The 17002-nt window shown below is 40.1% G+C and overlaps 1 protein-coding gene and 1 pseudogene across 1 annotated transcript in view; both read left to right on the plus strand.

The window, feature by feature from the left end:
* The first annotated feature begins 251 nt into the window (after positions 1-251).
* On the plus strand, positions 252-1215 carry LOC148075310 (uncharacterized; annotated as a pseudogene).
* Positions 1216-4295: 3080 nt separating this feature from the next.
* Positions 4296-17002, plus strand: part of axl (AXL receptor tyrosine kinase) — a 28861-nt gene continuing 16154 nt past the window's right edge. Inside the window, exons 1-6 of the mRNA XM_087795155.1 lie at positions 4296-4722; positions 11489-11699; positions 11889-11989; positions 12053-12235; positions 15851-15931; positions 15994-16109. Of these exons, the coding sequence (XP_087651281.1) occupies positions 4644-4722; positions 11489-11699; positions 11889-11989; positions 12053-12235; positions 15851-15931; positions 15994-16109 (771 nt within the window). The 5' untranslated portion in view covers positions 4296-4643. The remainder of the gene's footprint in view (positions 4723-11488; positions 11700-11888; positions 11990-12052; positions 12236-15850; positions 15932-15993; positions 16110-17002) is intronic.

Here is a 17002-nt window from a genome sequence, read left to right on the forward strand (position 1 = left end):
TTCTCTGTACCCACCTCTCTCACCCCGACCAACTTCATGTCCTCATTCACATCCATAAACCATCTCTTTGATCTTCCTCTAGACCTTCTGCCTGGCATTTCCAACCCCAGCATCCTTCTACCAATATACTCACTATCCCTCCTCTGAACATGACCAAAACATCTCATTCTGGCCTCTCTGAACTTATCTCCAAAACATCTAACATGTGCTGTTCCTCTGATTAACTCAGTCGTGATCCTATCCATCTATACATGTCCCTCTCCATCCTCAATCATCCAAACCTGCTGCACTTCTTTCCCATCTCTATCTCTCTGTTTTGCCAACGTGTACAAATCGTACTCTCCCTCCTTACTTTCCAACCTAGCATACAAGTCATCATACACCCTTTGTTTGGCCTTTGCCACCTCTATCTTTTCTCTGTGCTGCATCTCCCTGTACTCCTGTCTGCTCTCTTCAGTCTTCTCAGTGTCCTTCAGTGTTTCTTTGCTAACCTCTTTCTCTTTATATACACCTGCACTTCCCCATTCCACTACCAAGTCTACTTATCTACTTTCCTTCTAGACGACACACCAAGTACTCTCCTACATGTCTCCCTGATTACATTAGCTGTAGTTGTCCAGTCATCTAGGAGCTCTCACTGACCACCCAGATTCTTTCTCAATTCCTCCCTGAAAACCATAAAGCAATCCTCTCTTTTCGGCTCCCAATACTTTGCCCTATGTTCTGCCTTTGTCGTCTTTGTCTTCCTTGTCGCCAGATTCCTCCTGCAGAGCACCATCCCATGCTGACTTGCTAAACTCTCACCACCACCACTTTGCAGTGACTGATCTCCTTCATATTACATCGTCTATACAAGATGTAGTCTACCTGTTTGCTCCTACCTCCACTCTTATAAGTTACCCTATGTTCATTCCTCTTCTGGATAAAAAAGTATTCACTACAGCCATTTCCATCCTTTTTGCAAAGTCTACCTCCATCTGTCACTCTGTGTTCCTGTCCTGGATACCAAACCTGCCCATCACTTCTTCATCACCTCTATTTTCTGCACCAACATGTCCATTGAAGTCTGCACCAATTACCACTCTCTCACCTCTGGGGATATTCTGCAACACTTCATCTACCTCACTCAAGAATGTTTCCTTCTTCTCCAATTCACATCCCACCTGTGGGGCATAGCCACTAATAATATTTAATATCACACCTTCAATTTCAAGCTTCAGAATGATTATTCTATCTGACACTCTTTTCACTTCCAGGACATTCCTAACAAACTCCTTTTAGGATATACCTACTCCATTTCTCTTCCCATCTATACCATAGTAGTAAAACTTAAAACCTGCACCTAAGCTTCTCGCCTTGCTATCTTTCCTCCTGGTCTCCTGGACACACAGTATATCAACCTTTCTTCTCTGCATCATGTCAATCCACTCTCTAGCTTTTCCTGTCATAATATCTGTCATAGGTCCCAGACTCTTGCATTTCCTATTGTCTCTCTGTTTCTGAACCCGCCTTCCCCGTCTCCTCTTTCAACTTCTACCCACAGTAGCCCAATTTCCATTGTTGCACTGTAGGTTATTGGCACCAATGGCGGTCGTTGTTAACACGGGCCTCGACCGATCCGCTATGGTAGTCATGGTTGTGATTTCGTATATTTGGTTTTGGCACAGGTTTTACGTCGGATGCCCTTCCTGACACAACCCTCTGCATTTATCCGGGCTTGGGACCGGCTCAAAAAGACAGTGGTTTGTGACCCCTTCAGGCATCATTCCCATTGACATGACTAACATTAATTAAAAACATTACTGCACAGAAGTTGAAACGTTAATGTTTTGTCGTCATGATAAAATTATTGTTTTTTGAATTCGATCGACTTGTGTATCAACTTTAGTGCATATATCTACCAGCAGAGGGGGGTAGAGGGTTAATAAAGTTTTATTTTGTCTACAAGAAGAAGGTTTGGCGGGTTTTAAGACAATATGAACGTCCATTTACAAATATACTATTACGATAGTTGTTTTTTTTGTTTTGTTTTGTTTTTTAAGTGCTTAATGTGACGAACAGCAAATAAAACATGGAGTTCTGGGCAGTACAATGTCATAGCTATCGATTTAATAACTTAAGTGTTTATTACCAAGAAATCTGTTTTTTAAATCATATACGTGCTAAAATATTAACTTTTGTTGTAAAAGATAAATATTTAAAAGTCCACCAATAGCGTTTTTATGATTATCATTCGAATAAAAAGTTTATGAAATTAAACAACATGCAATGTTGTAACAGTTAGTCTAGTTCAAGCAGAAAATAATTTCCTCCTAAAGTTTTACATTTTTGATTTTGAGTGTGTATACCACTCTCCCTTGCAACCATTGAGTAATGTTTGATCCAGTCCCACTCTTCGTGTCATAACACACAAGTATATTGTTGTGAATATTTACCCAAAATAAAAGGTTTTAATTTTGGTAAATAAATATTTTCTTAATTTGAACAAAAACTTTTTCACTAAATGGCTTTGTACTTTTACATATTGCAAAGTCTTAGTTGGATATGTTTATGTTTTATATATTCTTGTTAACCAAAAGTGTCGCATACTTTTGCTGGTTTTGCGTGTTTTCCTGTTAGGAGGAGAAACAACAGGTAAATACAGGTAAAACATCTTCAACCTGTCGCAGATTTTCTACAGCAGGTTACTGAGGATCTGTTTGTTTTCAGAGCTGAACACATCAGCTGGTAGAGGTGTTATCCTGACTCCCAAATCCCTCCAAGAATCAGGAATGTTGGATTTCCGTCTGGCTAAAATCAAAGCCCACCCCCCCCCCCCCCCCCCCCAAACCCAAACATCCACTCCTTCCAGACTAACCAGCACCAAAACCTTCTTCTCCCCCTGAAGTCCTTTTGTAGAGGACCCCCTGGGTGACCCTGCCCCCTCTTTCCCTCCCTTCTCTCGTCTATCTGAGAGTAGAGAGAGAGAGTGAAAAGACAAGGGCTTACAATGGGGTCTTTCTCAGTCGCCTTCTCTCTGTGTCTCCATTAAAGAGCCTGGGAACACAACACTGTCCGCTGGATCCGCTCTTAAAGAGACAGGGGGACGCAGGTCCACAACCTGAGTTCCCACTGTGGGAAAGAAAAACAACTCATTCAGTGATTCATCTTCCCCTGAAACGTCAAGCTCAGGGATCCAGTAGACAACAGATGATAATCAGATGTTTGTTTTGGTCGGGCTGCTGCGTTCAAAGACATTCCAACTCCAATCCTGCAGGTGATATTTTCTATACTCTTGGGTTTCTTCCCAGAGCATGAAACCAGACACCTGCAGTGGTAATGGGTTGATGAGGTTTTGAAAAACCTGACCATATTTCATTGCACAGGGTTGTCATTTTCTCAGCTTACCACATTTCAGGTAGAATTTACTACTTTACTAATTTGTACTACAAATTCAAATGGTCTTTCCTCTGATATAACTTGTAACATGACTCCAGTACTTTATCGACTACAACCTTTACAGGTAATACTTTAACAGTAACACATTCTCATTATGACCACAACACTTACTACTTATTTTATACCTCATAAAACACATTATCCTTTCAAATAAATAATCTGACACTGAAAACTATTTGCATCAATATAGTGACTTTAAAAACAAGTTCTCAACCTAGCACTTTAATAACCATAGTAGTACTCAACTAATACTTGTACTTCTACTCCTATTACCTTCATTAGCTGTGACTATGATCCACAACTTTAACCACATCATTTTAGTTCGTTTTTTGCCATACGACCAGCAACAACTTTTCTAATAGTAGTTTTAAATTCGCCAGACATTACAGTTTAGCAAAACTAACATCATAATCCTTTTCTGTCTATGTTATAGGGTGGTAAAGTAAGTAAACAAGCTTTTATAAATAAATAAATAAAAATGCTAAATTTGATGGGAAGTATCCCTGCTTATAACCTCCAAGAGTTTAATCTCAGGTATGAGCTATGACTTAAACTTACGTGTCTTTGTAATAGCCAAGTGAATTACAGTAATAGTCGTAAATAAAATGAAATAAAAACAAAAATAATGAAGGAAATTTAGGTAAGAAAATGAAGCATAGAGTCGAATCAAGTCGATTCTTTTAATGATGTTAATGATGTTGATTTAGTCACATTCTCTTTCCAAAAGTTTCATTTTGAGTCGGTTGTTTTTGTAGTTGCTTCACTTGTTTTTGTTTTCCTGAAGGCGGGAAGATCGTCTCGGTGTCCGAGTGCAATCGAAGGTGGAATGGAGGGATCGTGTGAAGAAGACAATCCTCCTGCAGCAGGGGTTCCTTCCATCCTCTGAGGAGGAGGAGGAGCAGCTCACAGAACTCGAGTTGTGGAATTTGAATCCTGCTCGGAGGAGGAGAGAGAGAGAGAGACAGAACTCACGAGAAAAGAACCGGTGGGACGCTCACACACTTCGAGCTCAAGTCTAACAAAAAAAAAGTTTGGATTTACTTTTCACCGGAGCGCCTTTTTACGCGCGGCGCGTCTGGATCAACCGGAACCGTAGACCCGACGAACCCGGTTTATGTTTTGATCAGACAAGAAAAACCACCTCGTCCCTGGAAATATATACTCAACTGGATTTCGTGTTGGCGGAAACTTTCCCAGTGAGAACTATGCGATTACCGGGACTTTCCTCGCTGGTTCTCGTCATGTTGTCCGTCTGCAGCCCAGCGGCACCAGAACCGCTCAGAGGTGAGAGTCTAGTCCGCCTTTTCTGTCGATCACAACAAACCTGCGAGTTTACTTGCAAGAGAACTCACCTTTTACGACTGGTCAAAGGTGCCACTATCTGTTTTCATAACAAAAGTACCGGTACTGTGAGCGTGGCTGAGATCACACCTGTGGTACCGGTACTTTTGTTATTTACTATGCTGCCACTTCTAGTACTGGTGCTGTCATTGACACTTTACCTATTGACCTCACTTCTACTCTCGACCTACTACCCTGCCTATAGTCACCAGTGAAACACACCTCTGGGAAAAGTATTTTGTTACTAGAACTTCTTCTTAGATTTATATTTCATCACTATACTATAACACACCATCACGACAAACTACTACACAAGTACTCCTGTACTCTACTCTACTGATATGTCTACTTATCTCTGCGACTTTTTAGATAATGTTGAACTCTTGCTAAGAGCTATTTTAAAAAACTTCCACCACGTAATGTACTTCTGTATACTTTAGCTGTACTGTAACTTTATTGTTACCACATCTAGTAATTCTAAGTGGACTACTACTGTGTCTACTGCTCTTACAAATATAGCTAATTTATGGGCTCGGAACAGTGACAGGTTAAATTGGCATTGAAAAACAATATTGTGTATTTAAATATTGGTTGAAGAAAAAAAACAGGTTGACATGAAATATTTAGCAGCCAAAACACAAAATACATCAAATGAATATATTTCTGAAACTTTTATTCTAGTTTATTTTCTCCTTAATGTATGGTTTTCACATATGTATTGTATCTATATTTTTATTTGAGATGGCAGTAGTTTAAGCCCATACTAATTCAGCTGGCCATGATACTTTTAATCTTTTATTGTTCAATACAACTTTAATAACTATATTCTTGTCTTCCAGTTCAGTCTTCTATTGCACAACTAGCATCTACTAACACTGGTGTAAATACTCCTTTTACTGCTATTACTACAGCTAATTCTGTCACTGCTACTTTTACAGGGATGGACAGTTTAATTTTCTTGGCAAATTAAAGTATATCTAGTGACATGTTTGAGGGTCTGTCAAGCCAAAACATTGATCAAAGGAATTAAAAGAAGCGTTAATAGGATATCAACAAATCAACAAGTGACATTTTAGTACAATGTAACACATTTAAGCTTATTATTTTATTTATTTACTTTTTTTTTTTACAGATTCTAAAATAAATGTGTTACCATCTTGATGATATAGATACCTTTTACTAGAAAGTTGTCACACAAGGGGCCAATGTTCTTGTCTGATTTTCTTCCCTTCACCACTTTTATGTGAAGTCTCTGTATAATCGTTGACATCACAATTTCTGCGGCACCTTGTAGGTGAACTTTAACCTGACACTTCCTTTGATACTAAACATTTTTAATATAAAAAAAAGTCACAAAATACACAATTTAAATGGCTATTTTACTATTTTATGTCTTTATACAATCCATTTTAACTACTGGATTTGCGGCCAAGACCACCTGAGCTGAAACCAAGACAAACCAAGTCCGTTCCAAGACTTTTCAAGAAGATAAATCAAACCATAACTAGCACGGGTTGTATAAGAGTAACTTTATATGTGGTTCAACTGCACAGTGAAAATGTTGGGTTGTATTATTTCAGCTGCAGCAACATCAACATTAAGTCAAAGAGTTGCTGATTTGTCGCTCAAAAGCCAAGATTTTAACACACACGTGCCAAATAAAAACATGAAAGTTTGTTTTCTTCATGATCGCCAAATTATTCTGAGTTGAGACAAGGACGAGAGAACCCAAGTCCAGGACTACAAAAACAGTGGTGGACCGGTCTCAAGTACTACAAGTCTAGAAGAGATTTCCTGTTTTTTTGTTCACAAGTAATAGGCGAGAACCAGTGCTTGGTCAGCTGTATGCTATGATGCCACATGTCTCACGGCAATGTAACAGTCCTATCTGCAGACTGGATCAAGTAAAAACATGTCCCCCGGGCGGGCCCCCACCTGCAGCTCATCTGTTCCGGTCATCATCCCTCAGTCAGGAACTATAAGTTTGACCTGCAGCAGAGAAATGACCAAGCTGTGATTTATTCAGTTGGAGCTCTTGAGACTGCTTCAGGTCAGACCCTGGTTTATGGAAAACATGGTTTTTAATAAGAGAAATGTTTGATTTAGAGTGGTAAGGTGACTTGAAAATATTTTAGCAGAATAATATCATGGGTTAGTTTGGATTAAGTACCATGAATAACAATTAAATATAATTATTTTTGGATGCACAAGAGTCAAGAAAGAAAGGAATTTATTTACATCTCGGTCTGGTCTCGTTGATTCTTACTCCTGATGGTCTTGGAAGTGTTTGGTCTGCTGCTGGTCTAGACAGCTAGATATCATCATCCCGTCTTGATGTTGGAAGTTTGTATAAACGTCAAGAAGATACTTCACAGGAGTGTCCGGGTGGATCTTAGGTTGGCCCAGGTCCAGGCCCGAGGAATGGGGGGAAAGTTTTGGACTTGTGAGTCAGTGTCTGCTGAACTGTGACTCATGATGGATGGGGCGAGGGGGCAAGAGGGGAGCCGGGTCGGGTAGGCGGCAAAATGTGTGGCCGTGAATCCAAAGAAAGGCATGAAGAGAGAGTCTGAATGAGAAAAGGGCAAAAGGAGCAGCAGTGAATGGAGCGAGGCTCAGAAGTCAGGGGAGATAAAACGCGAGGATAGATGTGGACTGTGTTTGGGTATTTTTGGAATGTGTGCTGACATTCAACATGCTTCTGTGGATCAGGTCCAGTTGAGTGGGGAGGGATTGAGGCGAAAGTGTGGGACCTCGGGGGAGTTTGGGGGGGACACAGGGAGGAGTAAAGTGCAAATGAATCTCTGGAGACAGGCCCCACACACACGTTTGTTTTGTTTACAAGCGTATTATTAAATAAATGCAGCACTGGGAGTGAGGCAAACAAGGTGCGGCTGTTTTCATTTAGTACAATAACCACCAGGAATAAAGTCTCACGCAGGCTTCTGAAAAACTGAAAGAGAAGGAAAGAATGACTTTCAGTGCCAGGATTTTCTCGGACACAGCAGGAATTAAGTCGGCCCCTTTATTAGTCACACACATCTTTGCTATCGTGGCAAACTTGAGGAATCTTTCACAAACATAATTTTTCAGTTGAAAATCTAGAAAACCATAAACAGGAGCAGAAACATACATTTACAGAGAAACTGTTGAATAACTTTCACTCCTGCAGCATTGAGATCTTTACCACCATGAAACACCTTCACACAACAATACAAAAAGTATTTTTTCAACTTGCCATCTAAGAGACATAACTTCCTTTGAATTGATTCTTTATTTCTTTATATCCCTGCTAAGAAAGTCTTCAGTCTTCTCTCTGGTTCCTGGATGTCTGTTATCTGGTGACAGTCCCTCTTTGCCTTTGCCTGGTTTTGAACTTGATCCTTTTTAAATCCAGACCCTAAAGATTTTGATCTTGCTTTAATACTTTCCCCTAATAATGTTTTGAAGTAGTCAAGGAGTAGTCATCGGTCTTTCTTGCATTGAAAACTAAGGCTGACAAAGATTTTTACCAAAAAATATTTAGTTTTCAAGCCCAACTTTATGTTGATTTAAGTGTATCTTAAATAGATATTGGACTCTATTTTATCGTCAGTATGTGTTTGTTTGTATAAAACTCTTTTTAATATTTAGATCAGAAAATGTGTGTTTATTAACTGTTCATTATTCTATAGTATAGTATGAGATGAATACTAGTTGTTGTTGTGTTAATGATTAAAGTAGTATATAATTTTTTTTAGCAGCAGAATAGGTTAGAATAACATTTTTCGAGATGACTAGAGGACCACATGAATACTGACAAAGAGATGGTTTTGTCTCAGGTTTACCTGTTTGCTCCTTTTAAATAAAGATTGACAGCATGTGATTGCGGAGAGATTGAGGGTCCAGACCCAGACCAGTCGAGAACCACTGTTTCAGACGATCACATGACCGGCATGAATACCACAAGCTCAATGATGGAATTAGGATGGAAATGACTGCTGATCGGCCAAGTGAACAACAAGCATTAATATCTCCAACATTCATTCAGAATTTAGAAATCTGAGCTGCTGATATGAAGCCGTCGTGCAGGGGAGAAACCTGGTCTCACAGAGTGTCCCAATAAAAGAACGACTTTAAAAGCCAACAGACAAAAGCGAGCCAGCGAAGCATAAACTCAGCGAGGCCTTGTTATTTATCACTGACTCGCTGTGTAAATGTTTGTGCTCATCCCAAGATTTAAGGAACGCAAGACAAAGGCATTATAAGTCCATTTACAGACGGTGAATTATGACCGTTGATGTGTTTCCCTGGACCCGGGGTCAGAAGGACGGGGTCAAGGGTCGAAGGTCGGCCGTGAAACGGACGAGCAGGGCGGGACGACAAGTTAAGGAGAGTCTTTAAAAGATCCGGAGATGATTTCTTTTGAGGAAAAGGCAACATTTTCCATCTGCTTTTTCTCAGGGAGGAGGAACGTCCGACCTTGGCTGATGCCGTAGATGCTTCGCATTTTTATTGGATGAGGCAAAACAGAAACATTTCTGCAGAAAAATGTGTTTTTATCTTCTCGCCTTTAAGGGGAAGGAAGCAAGCAGTGAGTCACAGAAGTCCAGACGAGTCATAGCTATGACTCGTTCAAGTCACTTTGGAGGTGATTCACTAACATCCCCAGAGGTGACTCGCAGCTTTGACAGATTTATAATGATCTGCATTCGACTTTTCCGGGAGTTGAGTTTTCATTTTTGTGAAATATTATATTTATGCCAGTCTAAAATCATGGTTTGCTGTCTTTTTTATTTTGTATTTATTTATTTATTTTACTCTCAATACAACTTTCTAAAGTGACCTCATTAATTTGATTATATATTAAAACCATATTTAGAGAAAAAGTTATTTCATATAATTTTCGTTTTGATTAAAGGTCAATTAGTATTTTATTGTTATATTTAGGTTAATTTTATGTATATTTATTTTCTTTACTTTCCTCGCTTGATGGATCTACTGACTCCTTTAAGAAACATCTTAAGACGTTTCTATTTGTTCAGGCTTTTCCTTGAATTTCTCGAACTCCTGTGTTGTTCTCAGTATTATCTTGTTCTTTAAAGTATGTACTTTTTTGAGTATTGTTTTGATTGTTTAGGTGCTTTGTGACCCTGGTCTCGAAAAGGGCTATATAAATAAATATATTACTTACTCTTTTGGGTTGAAACCCCCTTTACAACGGACACAGTTTATAATGTGGCCCCTGAGGAAATGTCATTTATAGATCATCATCTCTGTGGTCAGACATCCCCAGCTTTGAAGTGATCGAAAGAATAAGTGTGAGCATCTAAGATGTTTTTTTTTTCCTCTGTGCCTCAACTCCCTTTGAAATTAAAGACATCTGCTCCTATCAGACAGTTGAAGCTGGAGATATGACCTGGAAATATTTCCTTAACAGAAGAGGTGTTATGTTTTTTTGGAACTCTGGGTCTATTTACATTGACTGCTGCCCCTGCGACTTGATCTCAGATCAAAGGCAAACATAGACGGATGGATGGACTGCTCCTAAATCTCCTGACATTTTCGAAAACATTATTTTTGTCTGTAAAAATAACAATTCAGGAAGAAAAATGGGACAACGTTAAGTGATATATATCACAAAAGCATGTTGAAGTAAACGTTTAACAGGTTGCTTGTTGTTAAGCTCTGGAGAAAAGAGCTAAAGCTTGTTTGTCATCAGCCGAGGTTGAGAACAAGGAGCCTTTGTCAGAGTATCGGCAGTCGTCCTCAGGTCGGCCCCTCTATCAGGCCGGGGAGATAACTGGACCAGGATTATCAGAGCGTGCAGGAATCAGTCTACTAGTGTCAAAGTCAACAGTATTTTCACTCACGCACTAGACAAGCTAACGCTACTCACTTGTTTGGTGTCGCGTGTAAACAAATAACATTTATTTACGACCTGCAGATATTATTTTCAGGCATAATCAACATTATCATTTTCATTTAAAGTGACCAGGGTGACATTTTAATAATAATAATAATTTTAGTCCACAAAATACTTTAAATTCTTTATATCATCACTTAGAATTTACGTCAGTTTCGTCACTTTACCTCGATTGGTAGCGGACATCACTTATTGTGTTGCTGCTACAGCAATAGATCTGTGCTTTCTGAGGTTCTTTCTCTATTTAGTGAAGGAACGTATACATGACTTACGTACTTCAGTCTTTCTCTCCAAGATACAGTAAGACTATGACCATATTTTGAACTTATTACTTTATAAAGTTCTCCCCCATCTGGAATCAGCAAACATGAGGTTACAAAAGCAGAGTCCATTATGACATAATAATGTATTTTTTATCCTGCGTAAATACATCATTTTAATACAACTTTGAACATAGAAGGAGAATTTGAATGATTGTCAGTTGAGAATGCTGAGAAAGTTACCTCTTAGTAGTTATCTCTGGGTCAAGGTGACCCGATGGTCAAGGTGAACGACCTCCCCCACTGCTCATGTATTTCTGGAAGCTAGGGAGTTGTTCACCTTGACCACCAGAGACAACACAAGGGTTAAGGGTATCATTCAAAAAACAGTTCCCCTTTCACCCCATCTTGACGTTGACAGTGACTTCCTCTTAGTAATAATCATCCTAAAAACCCTAGAAACCTTCTCTGTTAAGACACACAAGAGCTTCTTTGGTGGTTTCGTTGAGATGCTTGTTCAACTAACAAGATCCTCTCTCGCTCAAAGATTTTCAGTTCGATCGCAGTCCCATCACGGTCATCTCGTCCCTGGGGAAGCCGGTCACCCTCCACTGCAGCCTGAAGGGGGCGGGCAGCGAAGAGGAAGAGCCGCCGGACGTGGTGTGGCTGAGGGACAGTCTCCCGCTTCAGTTCGCCGACACCAACCAGTTCCAGGTCCAGACCGGCAGCAACAGCTGGACCATCCACAGCATGCTCAGGTAGGTCCGCCGTCCAGTGGTGTGACTCTGGCACGCCTGGAGCGGGAATGTGGACCAGCCTCTTTACCGGTTCTGCAACTTCAAACTGTCACTGATGCACTTCATCTTCAAACCTCATTGATACACAATATTTTTAAACATCCTGATCGACAATAAAAAAAAGTTAAGAAGTGGTTTCTTCTGTCGCAGCATCGAGAAGGTCCAGCTGCTGGACATGGGCTCATATCAGTGCGCCGCTGAAACCCAGAACATGAGAATCCTGTCCGAGGAGGGAAACATCCAGCTGGAAGGTTTGTGTTCTGATCATCTGTGATCCTAAACTACATAGAGGCTGACCGGCTCCGATCACTCAGGTCTACCTCATTTCTCGGAGGAGCCGCAGCACAAATCCGTGGTGGCCAACACTTCCCTGAGTATCCTCTGTGTTGCTCATGGACCTCCAGAACCCGTCAGAGTCATCTGGCTGCAGGACGGCGCTCCACTCAACACTTTGAAGGACCAGGTTGCCATGTCGCCCTCCATTCTCCGTCTCTCAGGTACTAGATTCCACTCAAGTAGAAGTACTGTTAGTATGAACACATTTTACTTAAAGAGCAACTAATGTGAAAACCCAACTCTCCTGATTCACTCACATGTTTCAAATGTTGAAGTCTTCCTCTCCAAGATGCAGTAAGTCCCTCATCATGACCATGTTTTTAACGTATTCCTTTATAAAGTTCTCCCCCGTCTGAATTCTCGACAAATGAGAGGTTACAAGAGCGGAGTCCATTATGACCAAATAATGGCTTCACTTCTCCCCCAGCCAACTGGAATCACGTCCGCTTTGTTTATACAATGAGCCCCTAAGAGGTGGAGACTTCCAGGTGGCGATGACGCACGTTGACCAACCCCTGATGCTTGTCCAATCAGATATCTACTCAAATACAAATACTATCACTATTATTAAATGTTACTTACGTACAAGTACATTCACCAGTCTAGAGATCTACTCAAGTAAAAGTACTATAACTATGATCATTTTACTTAAGAAAAAATACATTCACCAGTGTAGAGATATACTCAAGTAAAAGTACTATTACTGTGGTTCATTTTACTGAAGCACAAGTACATCTACCAGTCTAGAGATCTACTCAAGTAAAAGTACTATAACTATGATCATTTTACTTAAGTAGAAGTACATTTACCAGTCTAAATATCAACTAAAGTAAAAGTAATATTACTATGGTTCATTACCATCCCAAGTACATCTACTAGTATGGATACCTACGCAAGTAAAAGTACTTTAACTGTGATAATTGTTACTAAAGTACAGTTACATTACCAGTCTAAAGTTAAATAACCATAACTATGATTGAAGTACATTTCACAGTCGTGAAACTTAAAGTAGATATTTGAAAATGTAAAGTTTTGAGCAGCAGGTGTTGAGGATCTCTTATGTGGTGCAAAGATGTTTTTTATTCTAGAGCTTAGATGAGTCTTAGATCTTCTCATAACGTTGAGACACAAGAAACAAGTTTCGAAACATGTTTTGCTGCCTGGAGGATCTTTTCAGGACAGCAGCAGGTTATTTGGGTAAAGTAGTGGTTGGCAGTCGGAAGGTGACGGGGGGGGGGGGGGGTTAGGTCTGAGTCAGGGGAGTCTGGATTGAATCATCAGAACCGGCTGCCGTCGACCTGTCTGACGGTACCGCACACTCACGGCTTAAGAATGGACAGCTGCTCCAGAGACCACAGTCCAAACAGGGAACTAGTTTCCAGGATCTCTGAGAGAGAAGTCCTGCAGAACTGGGGACGTCAGCCGGACACTGCTTCTATTCACACGGCTCTTATGTAAGAGTGTGCGATGATGATGTCACACCTCAGATCTACACTTTAGGTTTGGCACGTTCATATCTGCAGGGCAGGTTTTTTTTGGGGGGGAACTCCAAAGTGCTGGAGAATGTCAGAGAGTTTTCTCCAGGAGTTGTTCTGATGAGACATGAGGAAGAGAAGTGAAGAACAAGCTCGGCTTTTTAGCTTCAGAAAAAAAGTTTAAAAAAAACATTTTTTTAAACTTCTGGTCACATGATCCACTCGTCACTAATATGACGTTAAAATTGATGCTTAAGTCTTCTTTATTTCTACCTTTTCTTTGTTTATCATTTACCTCTCAGCCTTTTTCCCCTTTTCTTTTAACCTTTTTGTCATCGCTCTTTTATTTAACTTCTCCTTTTGACTTTTTCTGTTTCTTTCACTTGCCTTTTCCCTTATTCTTCTTCATCCCTTTCTTTGTATTACTTCCAAAGTATTTTCCTTTTCCTCCTTTGCCTTTTTGTCCTATTTCTTCTTACCTTTCTTTATCTCCCTCAATCTTCTTCATCTTCTTCTCACTTGCCTTTTTCCTTATTCTTCTTCATCCTTTTCTTTGTATTACTTCTTCTCCAAAGTCTTTTCCTTATCCTTCTTTGTCTTATTTCTTCTTACCTTTCTTTATCTCCCTTCTCAATCTTCTTCATCTTCTTCTCACTTGCCTTTTTCCTAATTTTTCTTCATCCTTTTCTTTGTATTACTTCTCCTCCAAAGTATTTTCCTTTTTATCCTTTGCCGTTTTGTCCTATTTCTTCATACCTTTCTTTATCTACCTTCTCAATCTTCTTCTCACTTGCTTTTTTCCTTATTCTTCTTCATCCCTTTCTTTTTATTACTTCTCCTCCAGTCTTTTCCTTCTCCTCCTTTGCCCTTTTGTCCTATTTCTTCATACCTTTCTTTATCTCCCTTCTCAATCTTCTTCATCTTCTTCTCACTTGCCTTTTTTCTTATTCTTCTTCATACTTTTCTTGGCAGAGGTATGCACTGTCTCAGCGCTTTTCTGGTTTTGATGTTACAAGTTGAAAAGGTCAGTAGCTTCAGGGTACGTCTTTGGTAATGCTGAACTGACAGATGAATCACGGGTTTCGTAAAACATGGGAGACGTAAAAAAAAAAAAGGAAGTCGAGACTTGATGTCCCAGCTGACTGCAGCTTCTGTTGCGCTCGTGTGTTTCCTGTTGACCGATGGTGACTCCGGCATCTGGCGGTCAGTGCGTGTTAGAGAGGAGAGCAAGTGCAACACTCGAGATGTTCTTTTCTATCTCAGTGGCCACAGAGAGTGGAATATTGTCCCTCTGTTCTTCTGTTCTTCTTCCGGCCTCAAAACAAAGGAGTCACGGAGCCGTCGCGCACAGAGCAGAGCAGAACACTGGGCCCAGTTTGTGGCTGATGCTCGGTGTCGGCTGTTAGATAACGGTGATAGTGGCTTGTATGGCGCATGATTGTGTTTACATGTGTGTGTGTGTCAGCGCGAGGTGGAATGTTTCAAGTATGTGCATGTTGTGAGTCAGAAGTGTGTGACAGGACTAGTCACTGTGTTTTGAGCCTTACGTTAAAATATGTTTTTTAAAGACCTGAGAGAAGGACAAAAATCCCTGAATCAAAAACGCAAACTGATAGACTAGTAATGAATAAAAGAAAATAAATACAATATAATACTGTTCTCGGGCCACATGAATACAGTCAAAGGGCCTCATGTGGCCCCCAGCCCGCATTTTTTCGGGTCTGCATTAGAAAATTTTCTTCACAGTCTTTCTCAAGTATTTATTTTTTTATAATAACATACTAATTTATTTTTGTTTGATTTGATGTTTATGTTTCTGCTTGTCCAGAAATGTCTAACAAATACATAAAATAAAATATACATGTTTAGCTTTTTAGCAACTTTATTTGTTATTTTTCCTATTTCTTATTGAGTTCATTGCATTTGATGTTTCAAATGCTAAAAAAAAGCTGATATTGATGGCCTGGATGGATCATAGCTACAAGTTAATTACACAGTCATTACCAAGACATTCAAATAAATCCCAACCAGAGACTGTGGTCCACTTTTGTTTTTGGCTCTACTGTACCGACTGGACCGGACTGGACCGACTCAAACACTTGAGAAAAGAATGCTCCCCCTTTTTTCTTCAGCAGGATTTTTTTTGGGGGGGTTTTCTCCTAACGCTGAATACTAATCACAAACCATAGAGTCTCCAGTTACCGTCTGGAAAGCATGAACCTCTCATGGTTCCTCACATCTTGACAAGTCCACTGGAGCCTCCAGAACATTTCTCACCACCGTGTTGTTTTCTACCTCCAGGTTTGAACAGAACCAGCACCTTCTCCTGCGAGGCACATAACAGAAAGGGCGTGGCCACTTCTGGATCCGGCACCATCACTGGTACGCTGGTACAAATCCCTAATGACGTTTGAAGAAGAGTCTAAAACTGTATTTTCCTGTAGTTCTCCCAGCGCCACCTCGAGGGGTTCACGCAGTAGAGGTCACCACGGACAGTCTTCGCTTGTCCTGGCTTCCCGGGTTCGGAGGCGTCTACCCCATAGTCCGATGTTCTGTACAGGTGAGTTTCATCAGACACACAAAAAAATTAATAAACGCAGAAACACATTGTCCAGTGTTTCCCACGTGGTCACATGATCGTCTGCGAAACGCCTGATTGGCTGAAAGTTCAAGTAGCTTGTTACTCTTATGGTATTGTCCAGTGCCGCTTCTTTTTTTATATTGAATTTAAAAGGCTACAAATGACAAACTTTTGAGTTTATAAAATGTATTTTGGGACCATGTTATTAAAAAATATGTATATATATATATTTAATTAAATTGTTCAAAACCTATTTTTTTTATACGTATTTAGTGAACTAAACGATACAATTAAATAAAAAATATTACATTCAATTATCCATTTAAAAAAATAAACCTGTTAGAAAACATAGAATTACATTATTTAGAAAAATGCTCAGAAAAACCCAGAACATTTAAATAAAAACAAAATACAGTTTCAACTTTAAAAATAAAATAAAAATACTCCAATGACACAGATATACTTCCATTTAAACTCCAGTTTTTAACTCCACCTCACGGGTCACCAGCCGATCATATTTCCTTCTTAAGCGGCTCCAGGGCTGGACCTCCATGAGGTTGTTGAGAAGCACTAGAGGGAAAGAGATTTCTGCTTAAGAAACTGTTTACCAACCATTGCTAGACCTTTAAAATGTCCTCATCGTCCCTCATAGGAAACATGACAGGCGCGCACGATCTGTAGAATCACTAACAAACTCCCATAACTGTCTATTTTTGGACTTTGGTCCAGACTCGCCCAAATTCCCTCATCATTCAATCCACCGTTAAATCCAGATTTTTTTTTTGTGCCCCATTCTCTCGGTGCTGGCCCCTCGCCTTGTTCAGGGCTGTGGGAGGGGGCGGGGGGGCAGGAGGTATGAGAGGCCGCTTTAT

The sequence above is a fragment of the Callionymus lyra genome, chromosome 7 (assembly GCF_982586985.1).
Source record: "Callionymus lyra chromosome 7, fCalLyr1.hap1.1, whole genome shotgun sequence".
Classification (NCBI taxonomy): Eukaryota; Metazoa; Chordata; class Actinopteri; order Syngnathiformes; family Callionymidae; genus Callionymus; species Callionymus lyra.